This window comes from Oncorhynchus clarkii, chromosome 24 (assembly GCF_045791955.1).
Source record: "Oncorhynchus clarkii lewisi isolate Uvic-CL-2024 chromosome 24, UVic_Ocla_1.0, whole genome shotgun sequence".
Lineage (NCBI taxonomy): Eukaryota > Metazoa > Chordata > Actinopteri > Salmoniformes > Salmonidae > Oncorhynchus > Oncorhynchus clarkii.
The window spans coordinates 25,738,994-25,761,533 of record NC_092170.1 but is presented as its reverse complement, the minus strand read 5'-3'; the positions used below and the strand labels follow the sequence as shown (position 1 = coordinate 25,761,533).

The 22,540-nt window shown below is 42.6% G+C and overlaps 1 protein-coding gene across 1 annotated transcript in view; it reads left to right on the top strand.

Annotated features, from left to right (window-relative positions):
* The first annotated feature begins 13,648 nt into the window (after positions 1 to 13,648).
* The window catches only part of LOC139382419 (seizure protein 6-like), a 190,273-nt gene continuing 181,381 nt past the window's right edge, over positions 13,649 to 22,540 (top strand). Inside the window, exon 1 of the mRNA XM_071126458.1 lies at positions 13,649 to 13,939. Within this exon, the coding sequence (XP_070982559.1) occupies positions 13,867 to 13,939 (73 nt within the window). The 5' untranslated portion in view covers positions 13,649 to 13,866. The remainder of the gene's footprint in view (positions 13,940 to 22,540) is intronic.

The following is a 22,540-nucleotide window of genomic DNA, read 5'->3' as shown; positions in this document are numbered from 1 at the left end:
ACATTCAGAAGAAATGTTGGCGAAGAAATCAGCTGTAGGCCTACAAAACTGTTTCTTTGGTCAGTCCTGCATACAATTGCGGTGCGCATGTGAACATGGAGAACCAAGCAGGTCTAGGAATTCAAAATGATGTTATTTGACCAAAAAAACTAATATTTAAAATAAAATTAAAGCTCATAATTTCATACAATTTCCAAACTGTATAACTTCAAAAAGCAAGAGGAAAAAATGTTATACAACATTAGTAGAGATGTCAAGTTTGCAACCCTCTTGCCTTGAACATTTTGAGAGGGTCAGTCTTGTTGGCCAAATAGATGGTGAAATAGTGTATTCTCACTCATTTTACACGGCAGCAAAGTCAAACATATCAAGGGTTAGTTAGCTCAGACAGAGCCATAGATAGCTAGGCCTATTTAAGATGATTGATCCTGTTCCTGTTGCCATGGTTATACGAGGTCCTCCCCTTCCCAATTTGCTATGAGGACATCTCCATGCTCCAATTGTTCTTATGGTTACAATAATTGCACACCATTTATGGGTTAGTGTAAAAGTAAAGATAGTATCTTCCAACTCAACCAACAACCAGGCACAAACAAATTGTGATAATTAATTTTTTCATTAGCTTACTTAATTTCCAGAATTCACAACTCTAGTGTTTTACATAGAGTCACATCCTGACCAAATTGGCATCCTAAAAAATAAGAACAACAAAATAACAACAGTGAAATGTGTTGTTTTACAGGGTCAGACTTTTTTATTTATTTTTGACTTAACCTTTATTTAACTAGGCAAGTCAGTTAAGAACAAATTCTTATTTACAATGACAGCCTACCCCGGCCAAATCCAGTTGTTGCTCGGCCAATTGTGCACCACACTATGGGAATCCCAATCACAGCTGGATGTGATAAAGTATGGATTTGAACCATATTGACAGATTGTTCACCTTGTCAGCTCGGGTATTCAAACCAGCAACCTTTCGGTTACTAGTCCAACGCTCTAACCACTAGGCTACCTGCCACCTGCTATCTGAGAATCATATTTGCAAATGCACACAACCTTCCAATCTGCAGCTTAGAATTGGTCTGGCTGTGACATATATTGAGAGAACAGCACATTGATTTTCCTTCCTTCCCTCCCTCTCTCTCTTTCTCTCTCTCTCTCTCTCTCTCTCTCTCTCTCTCTCTCTCTCCCTCTCTCTCTCTCACTCCGTGGACAGACAACTCATTTCTCTGAATGGCTCTCATTTGCAATCGATCAGCACACAGATAGCTCATCCCCATCGACCACCAGACAGACAGACAGACAGACAGACAGACAGGCAGACAGGCAGACAGACAGAAGAATAGAGGGGCCATGGCGTCGAGGTGAGGCACAATCTCCTTTAAAAACACACAACAGCAACCAGCACATGCTCCCCTGCAAACTCACACCCTGACACTTTTGACCAAAAGTATCTTCTTTTCAACGCACTTTTTGAGACGAAGAGTGTCATTTCAAAGATACCAATTTCCTACACTGATGAAACTGATATTGAGCCCCTCTCATTTGTAAGCACATGAAGTAGTTAACCTACTGGTAATGAAATGGTCAGCAACCCGGTCATGATTTGGAGGGAATTAGAGATATTAAGGGTGTTAGTAGCCTGTTATTACCATATATCTGCAATCCATCATAGCTGTGGGTCTGTGTGGTTGGGGATGTGGGTGGAGGAGGGTGGAGGGCTGACCATAGTGGTGGCTCTGTGTGAAGCGCTCTCTTTTGATGACTTCTGTAACCGCAATAGCCTTGGTTTCATGCATGTTAACATTAGAAGCCTCCTCCCTAAGTTTGTTTTATTCAATGCTTTAGCACACTCTGCCAACCCGGATGTTCTAGCCGTGTCTGAATCCTGGCTTAGGAAGACCACCAAAAATTCTGAAATCTTCATCCCTAACTACAACATTTTAATACAAGATAGAACGGTCAAAGGGGGCGGTGTTGCAATCTACTGCAAAGATAACCTGCAGAGTTTTGTCCTACTATCCAGGTCTGTACCCAAACAATTTGAACTTCTACTTTTAAAAATCCATCTCATTAAAAAACAAGTCTCTCACTGTTGCCGACTGCTATAGACCACCCTCTGCCCCCAGCTGTGCTCTGGACACCATATGTGAACTGATTGCCCCCCATCTATCTTCAGAGCTCGTGCTGCTAGGCGACCTAAACTGGAACATGCTTAACACCCCAGCCATCCTACGATCTAAGCTTGATGCCCTCAATCTCATACAAATGATCAATGAACCTACCAGGTACCACCCCAAAGCCGTAAACACGGTAACCCTCATAGATATCATCCTAACCAACTTGCCCTCTAAATACACCTCTGCTGTTTTCAACCAAGATCTCAGCGATCACTGTCTCATTGCCTGCATCCGTAATGGGTCAGCGGTCAAACGACCTCCTCTCATCACTGTCAAACGCTCCCCTAAACACTTCAGCGTGCAGGCCTTTCTAATCGACCTGGCCGGGGTATCCTGGAAGGATATTGATCTCATCCCATCAGTAGAGGATGCCTGTTTTTTTTTTAATTCCTTCCTCACCATCTTAAATATCCATGCCCCATTCAAGAAATTTAGAACCTTAACCAACACAAAAACATCCTATGGTGTTCTGCATTAGCGTCGAACATCCCCTGTGAAATGCAACTTTTCAGGGAAGCTAGAAACCAATATACACAGGCAGTTAGAAAAGCCAAGGCTAGCTTTTTCAAACAGAAATTTGCTTCCTGCAACACAAACTCAAAAACGTTTTGGGACACTGTAAAGTCCATGGAGAATAAAAACACCTCCTCCCAGCTGCCCACTGCACTGAGGATAGAAAACACTGTCACCACCGATAAATCCACTATAATTGAGAATTTCAATAAGCATTTTTCTACGGCTGGCCATGCTTTCCACCTGGCTACCCCTACCCCGGTCAACAGCACTGCACCCCCACAGCAACTCGCTCAAGCCTTTTTCTCCTTCTCCCAAATCCAGTCAGCTGATATTCTGAAAGAGCTGCAACATCTGGACCCCTACAAATCAGCCGGGCTAGACAATCTGGACCCTTTCTTTCTAAAATGATCTGCCAAAATTGTTCCCACCCCTATTACTAGCCTGTTCAACCTCTCTTTTGTGTCGTCTGAGATTCCCAAAGATTGTAAAGCAGCTGCGGTCGTCCCCCTCTTCAAAGGGGGAGACACTCTAGACCCAAACTGCTACAGATCTATATCTATCCTACCCTGGCTTTCTAAGGTCTTCGAAAGCAAAGTCAACAAACAGATTACCGACCATTTCGAATCCCACTGTACCTTCTCCCCTATGCAATCTGGTTTCAGAGCTGGTCATGGGTGCATCTCAGCCATGCTCAAGGTCCTAAACGATAATTTTGCACGCCCAATTTTTCAGTTTTTGATTTGTTAAAAAAGTTTAAAATATCCAATAAATGTCGTTCCACTTCATGATTGTGTCCCACTTGTTGTTGATTCTTCACAAAAAAATAGAGTTTTATATCTTTATGTTTGAAGCCTGAAATGTGGCAAAAGGTCCACATCCCGAATACTTTCGCAAGGCACTGTACCTAGGTGTCTGGTTAGACTGTAAACTCTCCATCCAGACTCACATCAAACATCTCCAATCCAAAGTTAAATCTAGAATTGGCTTCCTATTTCGCAACAAAGCATCCTTCACTCATGCTGCCAAACATACCCTTGTAAAACTGACCATCCTACCGATCCTCGACTTCGGCGATGTCATTTACAAAATAGCCTCCAATACCCTACTCAATAAATTGGATGCAGTCTATCACAGTGCCATCCGTTTTGTCACCAAAGCCCCATATACTACCCACCACTGCGACCTGTACGCTCTCGTTGGCTGGCCCTCGCTTCATACTCGTCGCCAAACCCACTGGCTCCAGGTCATCTACAAGACCCTGCTAGGTAAAGTCCCCCCTTATCTCAGCTCGCTGGTCACCATGGCAGCACCCACCTGTAGCACGCGCACCAGCAGGTGCTGGTCTCTGGTCACCCCCAAAACCAATTCTTCCTTTGGCTGCCTCTCCTTCCAGTTCTCTGCTGCCAATGACTGGAACAAACTACAAAAATCTCTGAAACTGGAAACACTTATCTCCCTCACTAGCTTTAAGCATCAGCTGTCAGAGCAGCTCACATATTACTGCACCTGTACATAGCCCATCTATAATTTAGCCCAAACAACTACCTCTCCCCCTACTGTATTTATTTATTTTCCTCCTTTGCACCCCATTTTCTTGCACATTCTTCCACTCCAAAGCTACCATTCCAGTGTTTTACTTGTTATATTGTATTTACTTAGCCACCATGGCCTTTTTTGTGTTGCCTTTACCTCCCTTATCTCACCTCATTTGCTCACATTGTATATAGACTTATTTTTCTACTGTATTATTGACTGTATGTTTGTTTTACTCCATGTGTAACTCTGTGTTGTTGTATGTGTCGAACTGCTTTGCTTTATCTTGGCCAGGTCGCAATTGTAAATGAGAACTTGTTCTCAACTTGCCTACCTGGTTAAATAAAGGTGAAATAAAATAAATAAAAAACAGGGTTATGGTCTGTGGCGTGGACAGTGGGCAGGACAGCAGGCTGAGCAGATGGGTCCTGTGGTACATCAGGCCTGCAGAGGGTCAGCTGGTCACGCCCCACTGTTCTGCCCTGTCATGCACAGCTGAAGGGTGAGCGCCCCCCACAGACTCTGGGCTGCCATATCACAACCTAATTAACCAAGCAGAGAGCACATCCTTTCTCTTTATGTCTGTCACACCCCCACTGGATTGTTTCTAGAATGACTAAAAATCTTTCCTGTTTTTTGATGAGACTTGCTGACATTACAGTATATTTAGACAGACAAGATTTTCATGAGCCATCTGCATTTAACCCTATTTACACTCTAATCCTTTAACCATATGGTTAATGTACAATTCCAGATTACCTGTGTCTGCTATTATTTAATGTTGAGGCATGTGTGTCCTGATCATGTGTCCATCGCCTGCTCATAGTGGCATCGCTGGTCGTCATGATTGTTCCCAGCCAAGCCTTATTCCCCAGCCAGAGACCAGCTAGACTGCTAAACTCTGTGGAGAGATGAAATGAGACATTGTGTTGTTTACGACTGGAAAGCCTTATTGAGACACTGAAATCCCCATCTGCCGGCAGTGAAAGTTTACTCCCTGCGAGTGCATGGCAGAAGAGTGCCGCTGAGACACCAGCGAAACACCCCCTGCTGTAATATGATGAACGGCATTTACCTCTTTACTTTGTAAAGTCTGCTCCCCTTTCTGCTCTGCCTGCAGCTAGCAGCACATAAAACTGCAGTGTCAGGACATTCTAGGGAACATTACCATGTCTCAACATCAGGAACTGTTTGAATGGATAAGAATGATGTTGTTGCAAAAGTTTTAGTGACTCAAGGGAAAAAGATTTGCATTCAACATTTCTTTGATGTTGGGAGCTACTCTATTACGTAAGCTCTGTTTACATTTTCCACTTAGAAGTTTCCAGAGAAATTTTGCAGGCGTTTTGCGACCTTTACAGTTTAGACAAAAAATATCAATGCTTGGTAGACTTTTGGTGCTAGGTCTAAATGTTTAATGTATGGCTACTGTCATGCTTCTAGACTTCTCCTCATTTTCGCTCTTTGGTCACCTGGATAGATTGTCACCCAGAAAACAAGATGTAGGACAGCTCCATATTGGAAAAGGTCAAGCTTGAAAATAAGATTCCGTACAAGGCAGAACCTTTTAGTACCATTCTAGTGCTATTTACCTGGCATTTACAGCCAGCTATTTATACCAAGTCATGTTTAAATATAAAGTACCTGGTGTAAATATTCATGATTGCCAATGCCATTACAGGAGGAGGCTCAGGTCTGTCTAATGAATAACTGAAGTCCATGAATAATAAATAGTTTGCGCTTACCCCCCTCTGCCTCACAGACTGAGTATCTTTCAGCTGGGAGCTGTGCCAGTAGAGGCAAGAGAATGTAAACACAAAACTGGGGTCTTATAGGCTATGTGATGGTGCACCATAAGAGCAAATGTTTTACATTTCTCCCAAAATAAATCTGTTCTGTTTGACCCAAATCATTCCCCCTTCCCCCTACTGTATGTCTCCGTTAATGATTCCACTGGATTGCCCCTCTCCTCTGTACATGGATGGGTTTAGGATTAGATGGCGGACGTTCCGTCTCTCCATGGCCCTATTTCTGACAATTTAATGGCTGGTCTTTGATGCACATCTAGTGAGGGAGGGAGAATGGGATTACCTTCACTTCTGGAGTGCACTCTTGGATAAGTGGTAATATGTGTGTGTGTGTGTGTGTTTGTGTGTGTGTGTGTGTGTGTGTGTGTGTGTGTGTGTGTGTGTGTGCGTGTGCGTGTGCGCGTGCATGCATGCGTGTGTGCGTGCGTGTGTGTGTGCATGCGTGCGTGTGTATATGCGTGCGTGTGTGTGTGCGTGCGTGTGGGTATGTACATTTCCAGGTGTGTGTGTGCATGTGTGTGTATGTGGGTGCATTTATGAGTCCACGTGTTAATGTGTAACCTTGAATTATAAAACCAGTGATCTGCCATATACAGTTAAAGTCGGAAGTTTACATACACTTAGGTTGGAGTCATTAAAACTCATTTTTCAACCACTCCACAAATTTCTTGTTAACAAACTATAGTTTTGGCAAGTCGGTTAGGACATCTACTTTGTGCATGACACAAGTAATTTTTCCAACAATTGTTTACAGACAGATTATTTCACTTATCATTCACTGTATCACAATTCCAGTGGGTCAGAAGTTTACATACACTAAGTAGACTGTGCCTTTAACACTAAGTTGACTGTGAGTTTAAACAGCTTTGAACATTTCTGAAAATTATATAATGGCTTTAGAAGCTTCTGATAGGCTAATTAACATAATTTGAGTCAATTGGAGGTGCACCTGTGGATGTATTTCAAGGTCTACCTTCAAACTCAGTGCCTCTTTGCTTGACATCATGGGAAAATCAAAAGAAATCAGAAAATAAATTGTAGACCTCCACAAGTCTGGTTCATCCTTGGGAGCAATTTCCAAATGCCTGAAGGTACCACGTTCATCTGTACAAACAATAGTACGCAAGTATAAACACCATGGAACCACGCAGCCTTCAGGAAGGAGACACGTTCGGTCTCCTAGAGATGAACGTACTTTGGTGGCAAAAGTGCAAATCAATCCCAGAACAACAGCAAAGGACCCTGTGAAGATGCTGGAGGAAACAGGTACAAAAGTATCTATATCCACAGTAAAACGAGTCCTATATCGACATAACCTGAAATGCCGCTTAGCAAGGAAGAAGCCACTGCTCCAAAACCGCCATAAAAAAATCCAGACTACGGTTTGCAACTGCACATGGGGACAAAGATTGTACTTTTTGGAGAAATGTCCTCTGGTCTGATTAAACAAATATAGAACTGTTTGGAGGAAAAAGGGGGAGGCTTGCAAGCCGAAGAACACCATCCCAACCGTGAAGCAGGGGGTGGCAGCATCATGTTGTGGCGGTGCTTTGCTGCAGGAGGGACTGGTGCACTTCACAAAATAGATGGCATCATGAGGTAGGAAAATTATGTGGATATATTGAAGCAACATCTCATGACATCAGTCAGGTATTTAAAGCTTGGTCGCAAATGGGCCTTCCAAATGGACAATGACCCCAAGCATACTTCCAAAGTTGTGGCCAAATGGCTTAAGGACAACAAAGTCAAGGTATTGGAGTGACCATCACAAAGCCCTGACCTCAATCCTATAGAAAATGTGTGGGCAGAACTGAAAAAGCTTGTTTGAGCAAGAAGGCCTACAAACCTGACTCAGTTACACCAGGTCTGTCAGGAGGAATGGGCTAAAATTCACCCAACTTATTGTCGGAAGCTTGTGGAAGGCTACCCGAAACGTTTGACCCAAGTTAAAAGGCAATGTTACCAAATACTAATTGAGTGTATGTAAACTTCTGACCCACTGGGAATGTGATGAAATAAATAAAAGCTGAAATAAATCATTCTTTTGACTATTATTCTGACATTTCACATTCTTAAAATAAAGTGGTGATCCTAACTGGCCTAGGACAGGGAATTTTTACTCTGATTAAATGTCAGGAATTGTGAAAAACTGAGTTTAAATGTATTAGGCTAAGGTGTATGTCAACTTCTGACTTCAACTGTAGCTATTTGGTGGAATATGTTGTTTATAAATATTTGTAATATTTATTAAGCCAGGCGTTTCAACCCTGCCTTTATTACATTTCTTCCAGGAATAGTGCACACGCCATCATTAAATAACACATCTCTGGGTAGGCTGTGTCTCAACGTGGGAGGTAGGGACAGCTGTCGATATCTCTCCCTCTGGAGCTGCCAGACATGCATAGATTCACTAATGAAAAACACAGGGGGACCAAGGCTAGAATCAACCTACAAAGGATTGTTTTATATTTAGTAACTTACATAGGTAACTTCTACTGTTCAATGGAATTTGGTGTCAAGAATGGTACGACTATGTTCATGTTACACACATTGTATTGAAATCCATCCATTTTGTACAACCTTAAATCTCATAGAAAGTTACATAATAACACTTGTTATAGTGAATGCCTGTGAGCTGCTTCTTCTTCTGTAGTGGACTTGATCTGAGGATCCACTGGGTCCACTTAAAAGTCCCCTTGAACACTGTTCTCCAAAATGAGTGAAACTTTACTCAGTGACTTCTCTGTGTGGTGGTTTTACCCCCAGGCTGTGTCCAGGACAGTACAGATGAACTTTGCCCTTTAGCTTTTATTTGGAGATGAGGAATGTCAGTGCAGATCAGATTTGCTGTAGGCTCTGCAGCGCACAGTGACAATAAAACTGCTGGTCTGAGAAAGCAGGAAGATGTGAAGATGTGTAGAGCAATGAGTCTGTTGACAACTGTCAGGACTTTACCTGGTAGAGTGCCCTATGCCTTGACAAGATGTGCAACAGTTTGTGCATCATTTTAAGGAAGTCATATTATATGATGTGGTATGCTGTTTGAAACACCAGTCAGCTAAAGCAGAGGGTTTTGTTAGATTTTTTCGTCACATCATAGTGAGACTTTTTTGGCATCTGGGATGCTTTCAGTTCAAGGAGATTACCGGCTCACCTGAAGAGACTGTCAAAACTGGCGGGCATGCAAAATAAAACGCAACAAATGAGTTTTGAGCACAGAAGTTGCAAGTTCAGTGGTTTTCATCCTCTCCCAACTAATTCAAAAAAAGTATTCTACTTTTTTTGTTGAACCAGTCAGAATACACAGAAGCGCCATGTGAAACAATTATTCTTTGGGACAGGTGTCGCCATGGTGCAAGGCTCTCCATTCCCCCAAGCTAAATGTTTTCTGCTTCCTCTTGCATTTATCTGGGAGACCAAGCACACGGACGTCGGCATAACAAATATCTGGCCAGTGGAGATGAATGTATCCCTGGGAAGGAGAGTGGAGGTGGGGGTGGTGGAGAAGAATGTGTCCCCAGAGAAGGAGGGTGGCAGTTTAGCTTAGTTTATGAGGATCCCCATTAGCTACTGCACATGCAGCAGCTACTCTTCCTGGGGTGCACATAAAACATACAAATACATGACAAACTACAGAACAGTAACAGAAAAGAGCAACATCAAATATTACATTACATTACATTCAAAATAAAAAAATGTAATAATCCAAGTAATCCTGGCACCAAATGGTGGGGGAGGTGGAGATGAATGTGTGCCTGGGGAAGGAGGGTGGAGGTGGTGGTGGTGGAGAGGAATGTGTGCCCAGGGAAGGAGGGTGGAGGTGGGGGTGGTGGATATGAATGTGTGCCTGGGGAAAGAGGGTGGAGGTGGGGGAGGTGGAGAGTAATGTGTCCCCAGGGAAGGAGGGTGGAGGTGAATGTGTCCCCAGGGAAGGAGGGTGGAGGTGGTGGTGGTGGAGATGAATGTGTCCCTGGGGAAGGAGGGTGGAGGTGGGGGTGGTGGCAGGAGGAGAGCCAGAGGATGAGGATCTGTATCTGGGGCCTTGTGTCTTTTCCTTCTTTTTCCAACACTAGATCAGAGACAGGGGACTCCAGACAGCTCCTCTCTCTTGAGTAATAGCAGTGTGACAACAAGGTTGGTGAGGGGAGTCTTGGGTATGCAGGTCACACCTGGTCAAGGTGCAGTCAGTCTACCTCGCACTGAGAGAGGGGAAAATTACCAGGGCACTCTCCACTGAGCAGAGCATAGTTGGAATTTTCAAACAGCGGAAATTCTTAATGGATTAAAAACTAGCTGTGGATATAGCATACAAATTGTTGGATTATGTCCCTTTAAAGTTGTTATTTTATAATCTATTTCTAGCTAATGGATGAACAACATAACAAAAGCAATTGGTACATGATATTCTATGACCAGAAACATCGATATCTCAAAACCCTAATGATTCCCTCTGTCTCACCTTGATATATTGTGTACAGACTTCGTATTCCATTTAGCAAGCAGGCCGTGTCTGTATTGAGGCATAAAGAAAACTAGTTATGTATACCACATAGCATATCATGCTGAATAAAACCTTGATTAGATTGCTTTTTATCTCTTTTTCCCTTATTCCCTTGTTGTACCAGACAGGCCGTGCAGCCAGAATATCTTCATCAGGAAGGAAGTGCCTGGGGATCTATCCTTGGGGCAGAATGGAAATGAATTCAGGGGATGGATGTCTAATAGAGCTGGCAAGGACACTTTTCCTTATTAAGACAAATAAGCCCCTGAAGGTGGATAGATGCTTTAATATAGGAGGAAGGGAAGAGGGGATGAGGGGGAGGGAAGGAGCGGGGAGGGGAGAAGTGGTGGTGGGGGTGGAGTGGAGGAAGGGAGGGAGGGGAGGAGTGGGCGAGGGTAGGGGGAGAGGAGGAAGGGAGTGGGGGGGTGGGGAGGTTAGGGGGAGAGGAGGAAGGGAGGGGAGGAGTGGGGAGAGTAGGGGGAGAGGAGGAAGGGAGGGGAGGCGAGGGGGAGGGTAGGGGGAGAGGAGGTATTTTGTGCCAGTATTACTTAGATTACTCTCATTTTGCATTTAATTAAATAATGTGTAGCCAATGAGGTGAGATAATTAGTGTTTCTTGCAGGAGGGAGTATAAGGATCTGATTTATTTATTGGATAATATAACACAAGGCCTACTTTTGTAGTTGGTCACCCAGTCGTAGGTCAACCCTATGATCTAAAAAGCAATCAAGTCCAAAACCTTGGATATGTACGGTTTCTCACTCCTAGCCTTTTGCAGCCTTTCATCACAGAACACAATGAAGAGCTTACAGTGTATGTATTTGACTGATTTGATTTGCTGTTCCAATAGCTGCTGTCTACGCTGGAACAGTAAGTGACAGTGAGATTGGCAGACTCTGAATGGAGAGGAAATGAGGGAGAGCATAGGATTTCAGCAGAACCAGAGCAGAGCAACATCTAAAGACAGCTAACTCCCTGAGCACAGAGCTAAACCATAACTGGCGCAATGCGATCTTGGGCTTATTAGATTCCTCAAGACATTACACAAATTGACAAAAAGACAACTCTTTTTGTGGAAGAAGCCTCATACAGGAAAGGATTGTAGAACCTACAGTATTTAAATGTATCAGATGCTATGAAATAAGATATCACTCTTGTGCATAATTTTAAGGCAGTATGAATGCAATTATTCATGGAGTCGTCTTTTGATTCGAAACATATTCGTAATATTTGAGTATGCATGACCATATTTGTTTACAGTGTGTGTGCGTGTGCGTGTGCGTGTGCGTGTGCGAGCGTGCGTGCGTGTGTGTGTGTGAATCCTTATAGTTTATTTTGTATACAAGGCCAGCATTGAGAATTTAAGCCTAGTTTCTATGCCAGAGGCTACTTTGAGACACAGCATACATTTGTTTGTTTGGATTCTAATGTTGTCTCAGTAAAAACACCATACCACACAATGTTGTTGACATCATTCTCATGGTGAGACAATCGATAGCTGAGGGTCAACATGCTGGGAGGACGGAACCAGAACTAAGGTGCATCAGAGCTGCAAACTAAGACAGTAGTTGTGACTGAAATGGCACCCTATTCCCTATCTAGTGTACTCCTTTGGACATAACCCTATGGGCTCTGGATTAAAGTAGTGCATTATATAGTGAGTAAGGTACCATTCAGATACAGCCATTGATGTAGCCAGTGAGACCAGTTACCCAGAGTCTGCTCTGTGTCAGCACAGTGGGACCGCTCTTGTTCAGTGCTCATCACTCTCAGTTGTAGTAAAGCAAGGCATACCTATTTTACATTAATGTCTTCTGTCAGACACTTATCCAGGGCAACTTACAGGAGCAATCAGGGTTAATTGCCTTGCTCATGGGCACATCAACATATTATTTTCACTTAGTCATCTTGGGGATTTGAACCAGTGACCTTTCAGTTATTGGCCAAGTTCTCTTTCGCAAGGGAGCCCTGCATACACAAAATCTACAAAATACAATACACACACACACACACACACACACACACACACACACACACACACACACACACACACACACACACACACACACACACACACACACACACACACACACACACACACACACACACACGCTAACACACAAAAAAAGCCTGGAAAAACAAATCCGATGTGAGGCAAGACTCTACTACACATCAAGAGTTTTAGAGATTAAAGTCTTCAAACGATTTCCCTCTATTTAGCCATAATTACCAGTTTCATGAACAGGCTTTGAATGGTCATGAATCTGAGCCAGTGCACCCAGTGTGTGGTCCCACAAACAGCAAAGAGGTTTCAGGAGAAAGAAAGCACGTCCCCTCAGAAACCGATACACTCCAAGAGGAAACACACAGTGGAGAGACGACCTGCGTTACCATTCAATCAATACCATTCCCAATATCTTAGCACTGGCAGCATCACTTAACAATTCTATATTATGTCCATAAACCCCTCTGTCTACTGCCATGTTTGATTTGAAAGTGTTGCTCTCTCTCTTGTGCAGATTTAGCTATTTCCAGAGTGCAACATGCTAATGAGAAATAACTCACTGTATAGGTAACATCTGTAAAATATGTTTTTCAAGACTTTATATTTTCTTCTCCAAAATGTTTTTGCATTTTGGTATAATAATCCAGATATAAAAGTGTTAAAGGAGTGATTATAGTGAAATGTTTATTTTTCGAGTTGTTTGTCTTGAAACTCCAAATACTTTTTCACTAATAACATAAGCAACCTATTTACAGAGCAATATGATGTTTTCATTGCAATGCTAGTGCTGCATCGTGCCTGTTAACAAGACTGTTAGCGTTCACAATAATTGTTAGTGAGTTTGTAATGGATTGGAAACGGCTGTAATCGATGTGTCTATTGATGTTGTTATCAAAGTTAAGGAACTAAGCACAGCCATTGTCATACGAAGGTCATTTACATGAGGGCAGTATTACATTATATACGGTAACGAAACAAACTTTCCACAGTGCTGAATTCAGTTGTTCCAGTTGCTGTCGCTAGGAGCTGTCCGCGGTGCTGAAACAACGATGGTGAGCTGACTTGAAGAAAGAGAACGGCATACCCAACGAGAAATCGACTTAGCGAGCGTTGGAATTGAACTGTCTCTGTCTATCAGCTGATAACGACACCAGGACATAGCTCTCATAAGTGTGGAGCGCCAGTGCTGCGCAGTGTGCGATCCCGAGGTCTCACGGCAAGTGGCTTTTGCAGAGCACGAGCAGTCTCTATTTGTTTTAAGGAAAAGTGTTGATCCCAAGGACATTATTTTCTGTTAGCAGAGGACTGCTACTGAAAGGAAGCATGAGTGCGGCACGAGATTACAAAGTCGTTATGATGGTTCTCTTTGCAATGATGACGGACATAGGCGCTGAAGGTAAGATGCTCAATCATATAACGGAAGGCTATTTGGTCGCTTGTGCACATGTGTATTGCAAGCAATTCTGTTTCCGACCCGCCGGTGTTATCTTGCCACTGTATCCAATTATGTGTGACTCTTTTTTGTTGGTAGGCCATCTGGGAAACTACAGATTAAGATATGTTTGTGGGAGGTCAGTCACAGTTGGCTATCGGTTGTGTTTCCTCCTATACTGAGGTTTAAATGGTCCCCTTACGGCAATTCTTCTCAAATAACTCATGTGGAGAAGAGAATATATCGTTATATTAACGGCAGATGTTGTAGCCTACTATTATAATTGTTAGGCTATATTATAGTGTTAGGCGATACAGTAGCCTATGTATTGCCTGCAATGAAGAATTCACCACAAGCCATACTAATTGCAATTGGCTATCCGGTTAGTTAAACACATTCATTTAAAGAAGTTATACATTAACAAGTGATGGTAATTTAGAAATCGTTTAAGCAAATTCCAAATCCAAACTTTAAATAATTGTAAGTATTGTAACAACTTAAACAATCGTAGACTAATAAAGTGTGGTAAACTTATCTTAATTTGTGTCAAATATCATGTCCTTTGAAGTGTATTTTAATCGGTAATCATTATAGGCCCATATATAACCTACATGGATGGAAAATGTAATTAATTCTTGCTTGGCAGTGGGCCAATCATTTTTAATAATTCATGAATATCGTGTCAATGTCTATCTCATATTTTAAGAAATGTGTTCAAAGGAGATCTAATCATGAAATAAGATGTATATTAGTTCTAAGAACGTTGGAATGACCTACATTGGTTTTACAGCTGGCTGCACTATTCCTGCCTTTGATTTGACAACATTACTGAATAAAGTACAGAGCTGCGCACTGTATGGGTAGAGGGGTTAGGATAGTTTGGAATAAATAAACCTATAAAGACAACCAGACAATATTTTCTTGGCCTGCATCTGATAATTCTACCCACATAAATATTTGTTAAAAGGTTGGTCTTGACTTGCACCCACAGTGTACTTCACACGATGCTCACGTAAACATGCATGTCACACAACGTCGATCATGGCAGACCCATCATACATGTACAGTATATCCAATCTGCAGAATATGTTTGGTTCTGTTTTTTCCTCCATATTTGAGTGCCCCTGTGCGTCAGTTTGTGTCACATCAGGAAGGATTGAAATTCCAATGGAACAATTCAAATCCTAATTGAAGATAAATACGGTACAATATTTAAATAATTGGTCTTTCAATTCATATCCTGAATTTACTGAGATAAAAAAATGATTTTGAGCAGATGTTTAATAGAATAGAACGGTATGAACAAAGGAAGAAAAAAAGGAGGGTATCTATGTTGTGGGAAAAGACGTCAGACTTTGGCAGAATCATGCACATATTTATCTGATAAAGTAATACATCAACCTATTATAACCACAATTTAAACGGATTTTTAGATCCACGAATACATGTCCGATATTATAAAGAATAGGTATTAAACGGCTCCTTCACGCCTGCAGCTGGGAAAACCTGGCCCCAGAGGGAATGTTCATATTCTGCATTGATCCCACATCACTGTATCAGCCTGACCTTTTGACCTCAGAAGTCCGTGGGCCTCCCTGTCCTTATCAGTCACCTTCTATTGAACCTCTGAAGCTGCAATTTACTGCAGAACAGAAGCACCTGTAAAAGCACTCTAGCTAATGTGAGGCTCCATCAATCCAGTTTGAGCACTGAGCGAGAGGCTCAGTGAGCTAAAAGCTGGAGCCCATATTAAATTGATAGCATTGTGCTGTGCTAAAAATGGGTGACAAATTGATGAAGAATGGGTGAGGGTAAATATAGGTTGACTTTAGGTTGGTCAGTAATACCCCATCTTTTTGTTGTTGTTGAATCAATGTACTGTCCACTGAGTGTACAACATATTAACAACACCTGCTCTTTCCATGACAGACTGACCAGGTGAATCCAGGTGAAAGCTATGATCCTTTATTGATATTGCTTGTTAAATCCACTTCAATCAGTGTAGATGATGGGGAGAAGACAGGTTAAATAAGGATTTTTAAGCCTTGAGACAATTGAGACATGGATTGTGCCATTCAGAGGGTGAATGGGCAAGACAAAATATTTAAGTGCCTTTGAACGGGGTTTGGTAGTAGGTGCCAGGCACACCGGTTTGAGTGTGTCAAGAACTGCAACACTGCTGGGTTTTTCATGCTCAACAGTTTCTTGTGTGTATCAACAATGGTCCACCACCCAATGGACATCCAGCCAACTTGACACAAATGTGGGAATCATTGGTGTCAACATGGGTCAGCATCCCTGTGGAACGCTTTCAAGACCTTGTAGAGTCTATGCCTCAATGAATTGAGGCTGTTCTGAGGGCAAATGTTTTTTTTTGTACCCTGAGTGTATTTACAATCTGTCCATAGATATAGTTAATCTCATAGGCTGCATTAATTGAGGGCAGGATGCAAAAGCCTGCGTAGTTGTGTGTCAGGGGCTCTAATGTCAACATGCTGTTTCACAGCACATTGTGTGTTTCTACTGGTTTCATGTTGTGTTTGTGAGAATCATAGGGGAGGAAGAAGTTTGTGTCTGCTCACAGCGAGAAGGCATAACCCCTGCTACTCCTCCCTAATTATAATGAAAATTACAATACAATCTCAGCACTATCATTGATAGTGCAGAGTGCTGTGTCTTTATTGGCCGATAGGAGGCACATGAGGCCAGTGATGCTGCCGCTTTTGAGCGTCCCCTCTTGATATGGTCCTCGGGGTGGACTGTAATCATAATGGGAACAGGAGAGAATCAGTTCCCTCTCCCGGGAACATCCTATTCCTCTCTGCCCCTTATACTGTCCCTGTGCGACGAATCCTTGTGCTCGGACACTTCCCACAACTATCCGGCACCACCACGAACTATGAGTGGGAGGACAGTGGACTGGAAAGGGGAGTTTTGATCTCATTTTATTAGGATCGTTTAGTCCTCATTTGGACTAATCTTCCAAGAGTCCTTAAACATGAAAATACAATTTTCACATATAACACTGTTACAAGCATACATAACACACTGTTACCAACAACAGACATAACACACTGTTACCAACAACATACATAACACACTGTTACCAACAACAGACATAACACACTGTTACCAACAACAGACATAACACACTGTTACCAACAACAGACATAACACACTGTTACCAACAACAGACATAAAACACTGTTACCAACAACAGAGTATAACACACTGTTACCAACAACAGAGTATAACACACTGTTACCAACAACAGACATAAGACACTGTTACCAACAACAGACATAACACACTGTTACCAACAACAGACATAACACACTGTTACCAACAACAGACATAACACACTGTTACCAACAACAGACATAACACACTGTTACCAACAACAGACATAACACACTGTTACCAACAACAGACATAACACACTGTTACCAACAACAGACATGACACACTGTTACCAACAACAGACATGACACACTGTTACCAACAACAGACATGACACACTGTTACCAACAACAGACATAACACACTGTTACCAACAACAGACATAACACACTGTTACCAACAACAGACATAACACACTGTTACCAACAACAGACATAACACACTGTTACACACTGTTACCAACAACAGACATAACACACTGTTACCAACAACAGACATAACACACTGTTACCAACAACAGACATAACACACTGTTACCAACAACAGACATAACACACTGTTACCAACAACAGACATAACACACTGTTACCAACAACAGACATAACACACTGTTACCAACAACATACATAACACACTGTTACCAACAACAGACATAACACACTGTTACCAACAACAGACATAACACACTGACATATTGGCCAGATAAATACTCTAACTGTCTGAAAAGATAGATTTGTTCCTTCATCTACCATGGTCCTGCACAATCTTCCAATTTATTATATTTAAATGGTTCTAAAATATTGTTTGAATTTATATATTGAAAGGTTTCTGGTTTGCTCAGATACATTATTCAATTTCTTTATTGCTCTAAATCAAAATGTTATTTTGCCTATTTCTCTTTTCTGTCTGGATAACACAGAATGTGGACAATCTATTCCTAGTATTTACTGAATGTCTGCCTCTTACCAACTGAATACTGTTGTGACTAGAGTTTGACCGTTTTAAATGAAATAAGCCTGTTCTTTTCAATTATCTTGTTGCTTGATGACCAACCAAGAGCCTTGAACATGACTACAACAGAACAACCATGTCTCCACCTTAAAACAATCCTTGCTGCTTTGTTCTGTTCAATCTGCAGCCTCCTAATTGAACTTGCTGATGTCCCCAGACCACAGAACAGTAGTTCACCTGACTCTCAATTAATGATTGGGTTGTTTGCTTAAGAATCTTTCCCAGTAAATATTTAGCTATCCTTCTGATCATGCATTCATTTTTTTATTTTTTATTTTTTACATAGATTAATTATTTGAGACAACCATGATAAGCAGTTGTCTAGCTGCACACCAAGTAGTTTGGTTTCTTCCACTTCCTCAATTTGTACTCCCCCCATACTTAATTGTATCCCATGCTGTGTTGGCCTTTTCCTGGTGGAACAGACCAACATAACCTTGGTTTTCTTGGTGTTCAAAACAAGTTTGTTCTGGCAAACCCACTCCCTGATATTTGCAATATGTACTTGTAGAGCTTGTTGTACCTGTTAAACTGATTGTCTTGCTGTATAAATTGTAGTATAATCTGCAAATATAGTAGCTTGAGTTTCAGATAAGGCATAAGGAAGGTTGTTGGTATATATTAAGTAAAGAAGATGTCCAAGGCAGCTGCCCTGCGGTATTCCACAGTTTAAAAGGGGAACAAAATGAACCATTGATATAAGTGGACTGTTTCCTGTCAGTTAGATATGACTGTACCCAATTCAATGCTGTTCCTTAACAGAATGCAATAATCTTGTCAAAATTATTTCATGGTCCACTAAATCAAATACTGCACTAAAATCTAAAAATAGTACACCCACAAACCTTCCATTATTCATAGCATTGAGGTACTGGTCAGTCATATCAACCAATGCAGTGGTAGTGGAATGGTTGTTGCGATAAGCATACTGATTGGCTGTAATCAGACCATTCTTTTCCATCTACTCCTATAACAGTGTGTTATACTCTGTTGTTGGTAACAGTGTTTTATGTCTGTTGTTGGTAACAGTGTGTTATGTCTGTTGTTGGTAACAGTGTGTTATGTCTGTTGTTGGTAACAGTGTGTTATGTCTGTTGTTGGTAACAGTGTGTTATGTCTGTTGTTGGTAACAGTGTGTTATGTATGTTGTTGGTAACAGTGTGTTATGTCTGTTGTTGGTAACAGTGTGTTATGTATGCTTGTAACAGTGTTATATGTGAAAATTGTATTTTCATGTTTAAGGACTCTTGGAAGATTAGTCCAAATGAGGACTAAACGATCCTAATAAAATGAGATCAAAACTCCCCTTTCCAGTCCACTGTCCTCCCACTCATAGTTCGTGGTGGTGCCGGATAGTTGTGGGAAGTGTCCGAGCACAAGGATTCGTCGCACAGGGACAGTATAAGGGGCAGAGAGGAATAGGATGTTCCCGGGAGAGGGAACTGATTCTCTCCTGTTCCCATTATGATTACAGTCCACCCCGAGGACCATATCAAGAGGGGACGCTCAAAAGCGGCAGCATCACATAACACACTGTTACCAACAACAGACATGACACACTGTTACCAACAACAGACATGACACACTAAATCAAATACTGCACTAAAATCTAAAAATAGTACACCCACAAACCTTCCATTATTCATAGCATTGAGGTACTGGTCAGTCATATCAACCAATGCAGTGGTAGTGGAATGGTTGTTGCGATAAGCATACTGATTGGCTGTAATCAGACCATTCTTTTCCATCTACTCCTATATTTTTCTACTCACAATACCCTCCAATATCTTACTGAGTGAAGGGAGCAGACTGATTGGTCGCCTATTGGCAGGAGTAATGGGTTCTTTGCTGTCTTTCAGGATTGGACACAGTTTAGCATGCTTCCATACATTTGCAAATGTCCCCTTTTCCAGTGACCAATTAAATCTGTATTTCAGTGGAGCTGAATTCTGGGGAGCATTATGGCAAAGTAAAAAGCAGCAAAATGATTGACAATATCAGCTGTTTTTGTTATTGTTCTCCCGTCAACATCCACACTAGATGGGCATGATGAAATAGATGTACTAAGTAATGTCTGTGAGCTTTGGGGTGCGGCTCTGTGTCTGTTTTCTCCATATTGATGCCCTGATAAAAAACCTAGCCTAGCGCTGAGCTGAGCTAGAGGGCTGGAGGGCTGGGGGTCTGGAGGGCTGGTGGTCTGGAGGGCTGGTGGTCTGGCGGTGTGGAGAGCCGGGGGACTGGAGGGCTGGGGGTCTGGGGGTCTGGAGGGCTGGTGGTCTGGCGGTGTGGAGAGCCAGGGGACTGGAGGGCTGGGGGGCTGGGGGTCTGGAGGTTTGGAGGGCTGAAGGGCTGGGGATCTGGAGGGCTGGCGGTCTGGAGGGCTGGTGGTGTGGCGGTCTGGAGGGCTGGTGGTCTGGGGGTCTGGAGGGCTGGTGGTCTGGGGGTCTGGAGGGCTGGCGGTCTGGAGGGCTGGAGAGCTGGTGGTCTGGAGGGCTGGTGGTCTGGGGGTCTGGTGGGCTGGCGGTCTGGAGGGCTGGTGGTGTGGAGGTCTGGAGGGCTGGTGGTGTGGAGGTCTGGAGGGCTGGTGGTGTGGAGGTCTGGAGGGCTGGGGGTCTGGAGGGGTGGTGGTCTGGAGGGGACTCCCTGCACTGCCACCTCTGTCATCTACTGACACAGGTCTGATAGGAGATTAGTACGGCTAGCTGAGGGAGAGAGAGAGAGAGAGAGAGAGAGAGAGAGAGAGAGAGAGAGATAGAGAGAGAGCTGAGACAAATGGCTGGTGGAGGAAAGACTGGCTACAGCTAGAACAACATCAAACACATGCACACACACACACACACACACATGCACACCCTTGGAGTCCACACACACACATGGAAACACACATGCATGTACACAGAAATGGATCCTCCTGTTTTAAATTATTGAATCGAGTAGATCTGGACACAGAAAAATGTTCATGTGATGTAGTGAATATTCCCATATTCCCCGTTGGTGTCTGTGTGGGCGCAGAGCACAGCTTTTCATTTTCAATAATCAATTACCCCAGACAACCATACGTGTGCTGAAGGGTAGGTTTGAGAACAAGCTTTTGTGTGTGTGTGTGTGTGTGTGTGTGTGTGTGTGTGAGTGTGTGAGTGTGTGTGTGTGTGTGTGTGTGTGTGTGTGTGTGTGTGTGTGTGTGTGTGTGTGTGTGTGTGTGTGTGTGTGTGTGTGTGTGTGTGTGTGTGTGTGTGTGTGTGTGTGTGTGTGTAAAAGCAAGAATAATCAGTTTGAGAGATGTTACATTTTCCAGATTTGAAGTTGTCATCAATCACTCTGTATTGCAATATTAGAACAAGTGTCATCAATCTAAAGCCATGTGTGATGTCTGAGGCTTGGCACACAGAGTCCAATTACGAAGGCCTCATTTTTGCTGTCTTTTATGTTTTATTAAGTTAAGCTTTCCATGTTGGAGCTCTGAGCTTGACCTGAATATGCCACTATCACTACTTTCTTCTAATTGTAGCGGTTGTTTTTCACCCTATAGCACGCAAACACTGCATCTTTGTGTGTGTGTGTGTGTGTGTGTGTGTGTGTGTGTGTGTGTGTGTGTGTATGCATGCAAACACACACACACACACACAAACGCTTGCAAAGAGAAATCATAATCGAGCTCTGCTCAGCTTTTTTAGCTCCCCCCTAATTACTGGCTATTAAAAATGTATACAACCATCTTCTAAGCTTGTCTTTAAGAGTAACATTTTACTGCCATTCATGTTATATAAAAGAGTACGATAGATCTTGGAGGTTGTGATGAGAGGTGATGTTCTAGAAAGAGTATTTCTCATCGTCCGAGAGGATGTCACGTTCCTTGACACGCTGCAGCAGGTGTAGATATTGCAGTGAAGATGACAGACCTTTTATGAAAATGATCAAGGCACAAGGCGAGTCCCAGATGCAGACAAAGGAGGCAGATGGTTGGAGTCTTACATTGTTTATTAATCCAGAAAGTGGTAGGCAAGAGAATGGTCATGTACAGGTTAAAGGTCAAAGCCAGTTCAGTGTCCAATAGGTACCTAAGGGCAGGCAGATTCAAGATCAGGGCAGGCAGGATGATCAGGCAGGTGGGAAAGTAGTCAAGAGTCAGGCAGTGGTCAAAACCGGGAGGACTAGCAAAAGAGAATAGAAAAAGAGTACAGGGAAAAACACTCTGGTTGACGTGACTAAACATACCAGATGAACTGGCACAGAGAGACAGGAAACACAGGGATAAATACACTAGGGAAAATAAATGACACCTAGAGGGGGTGGAGACAATCACAGGGACAGGTGAAACAGATCAGGGGCGTGACAGAAAACAAGGATATTGAATATAGGCTAAACAGGCTGAAC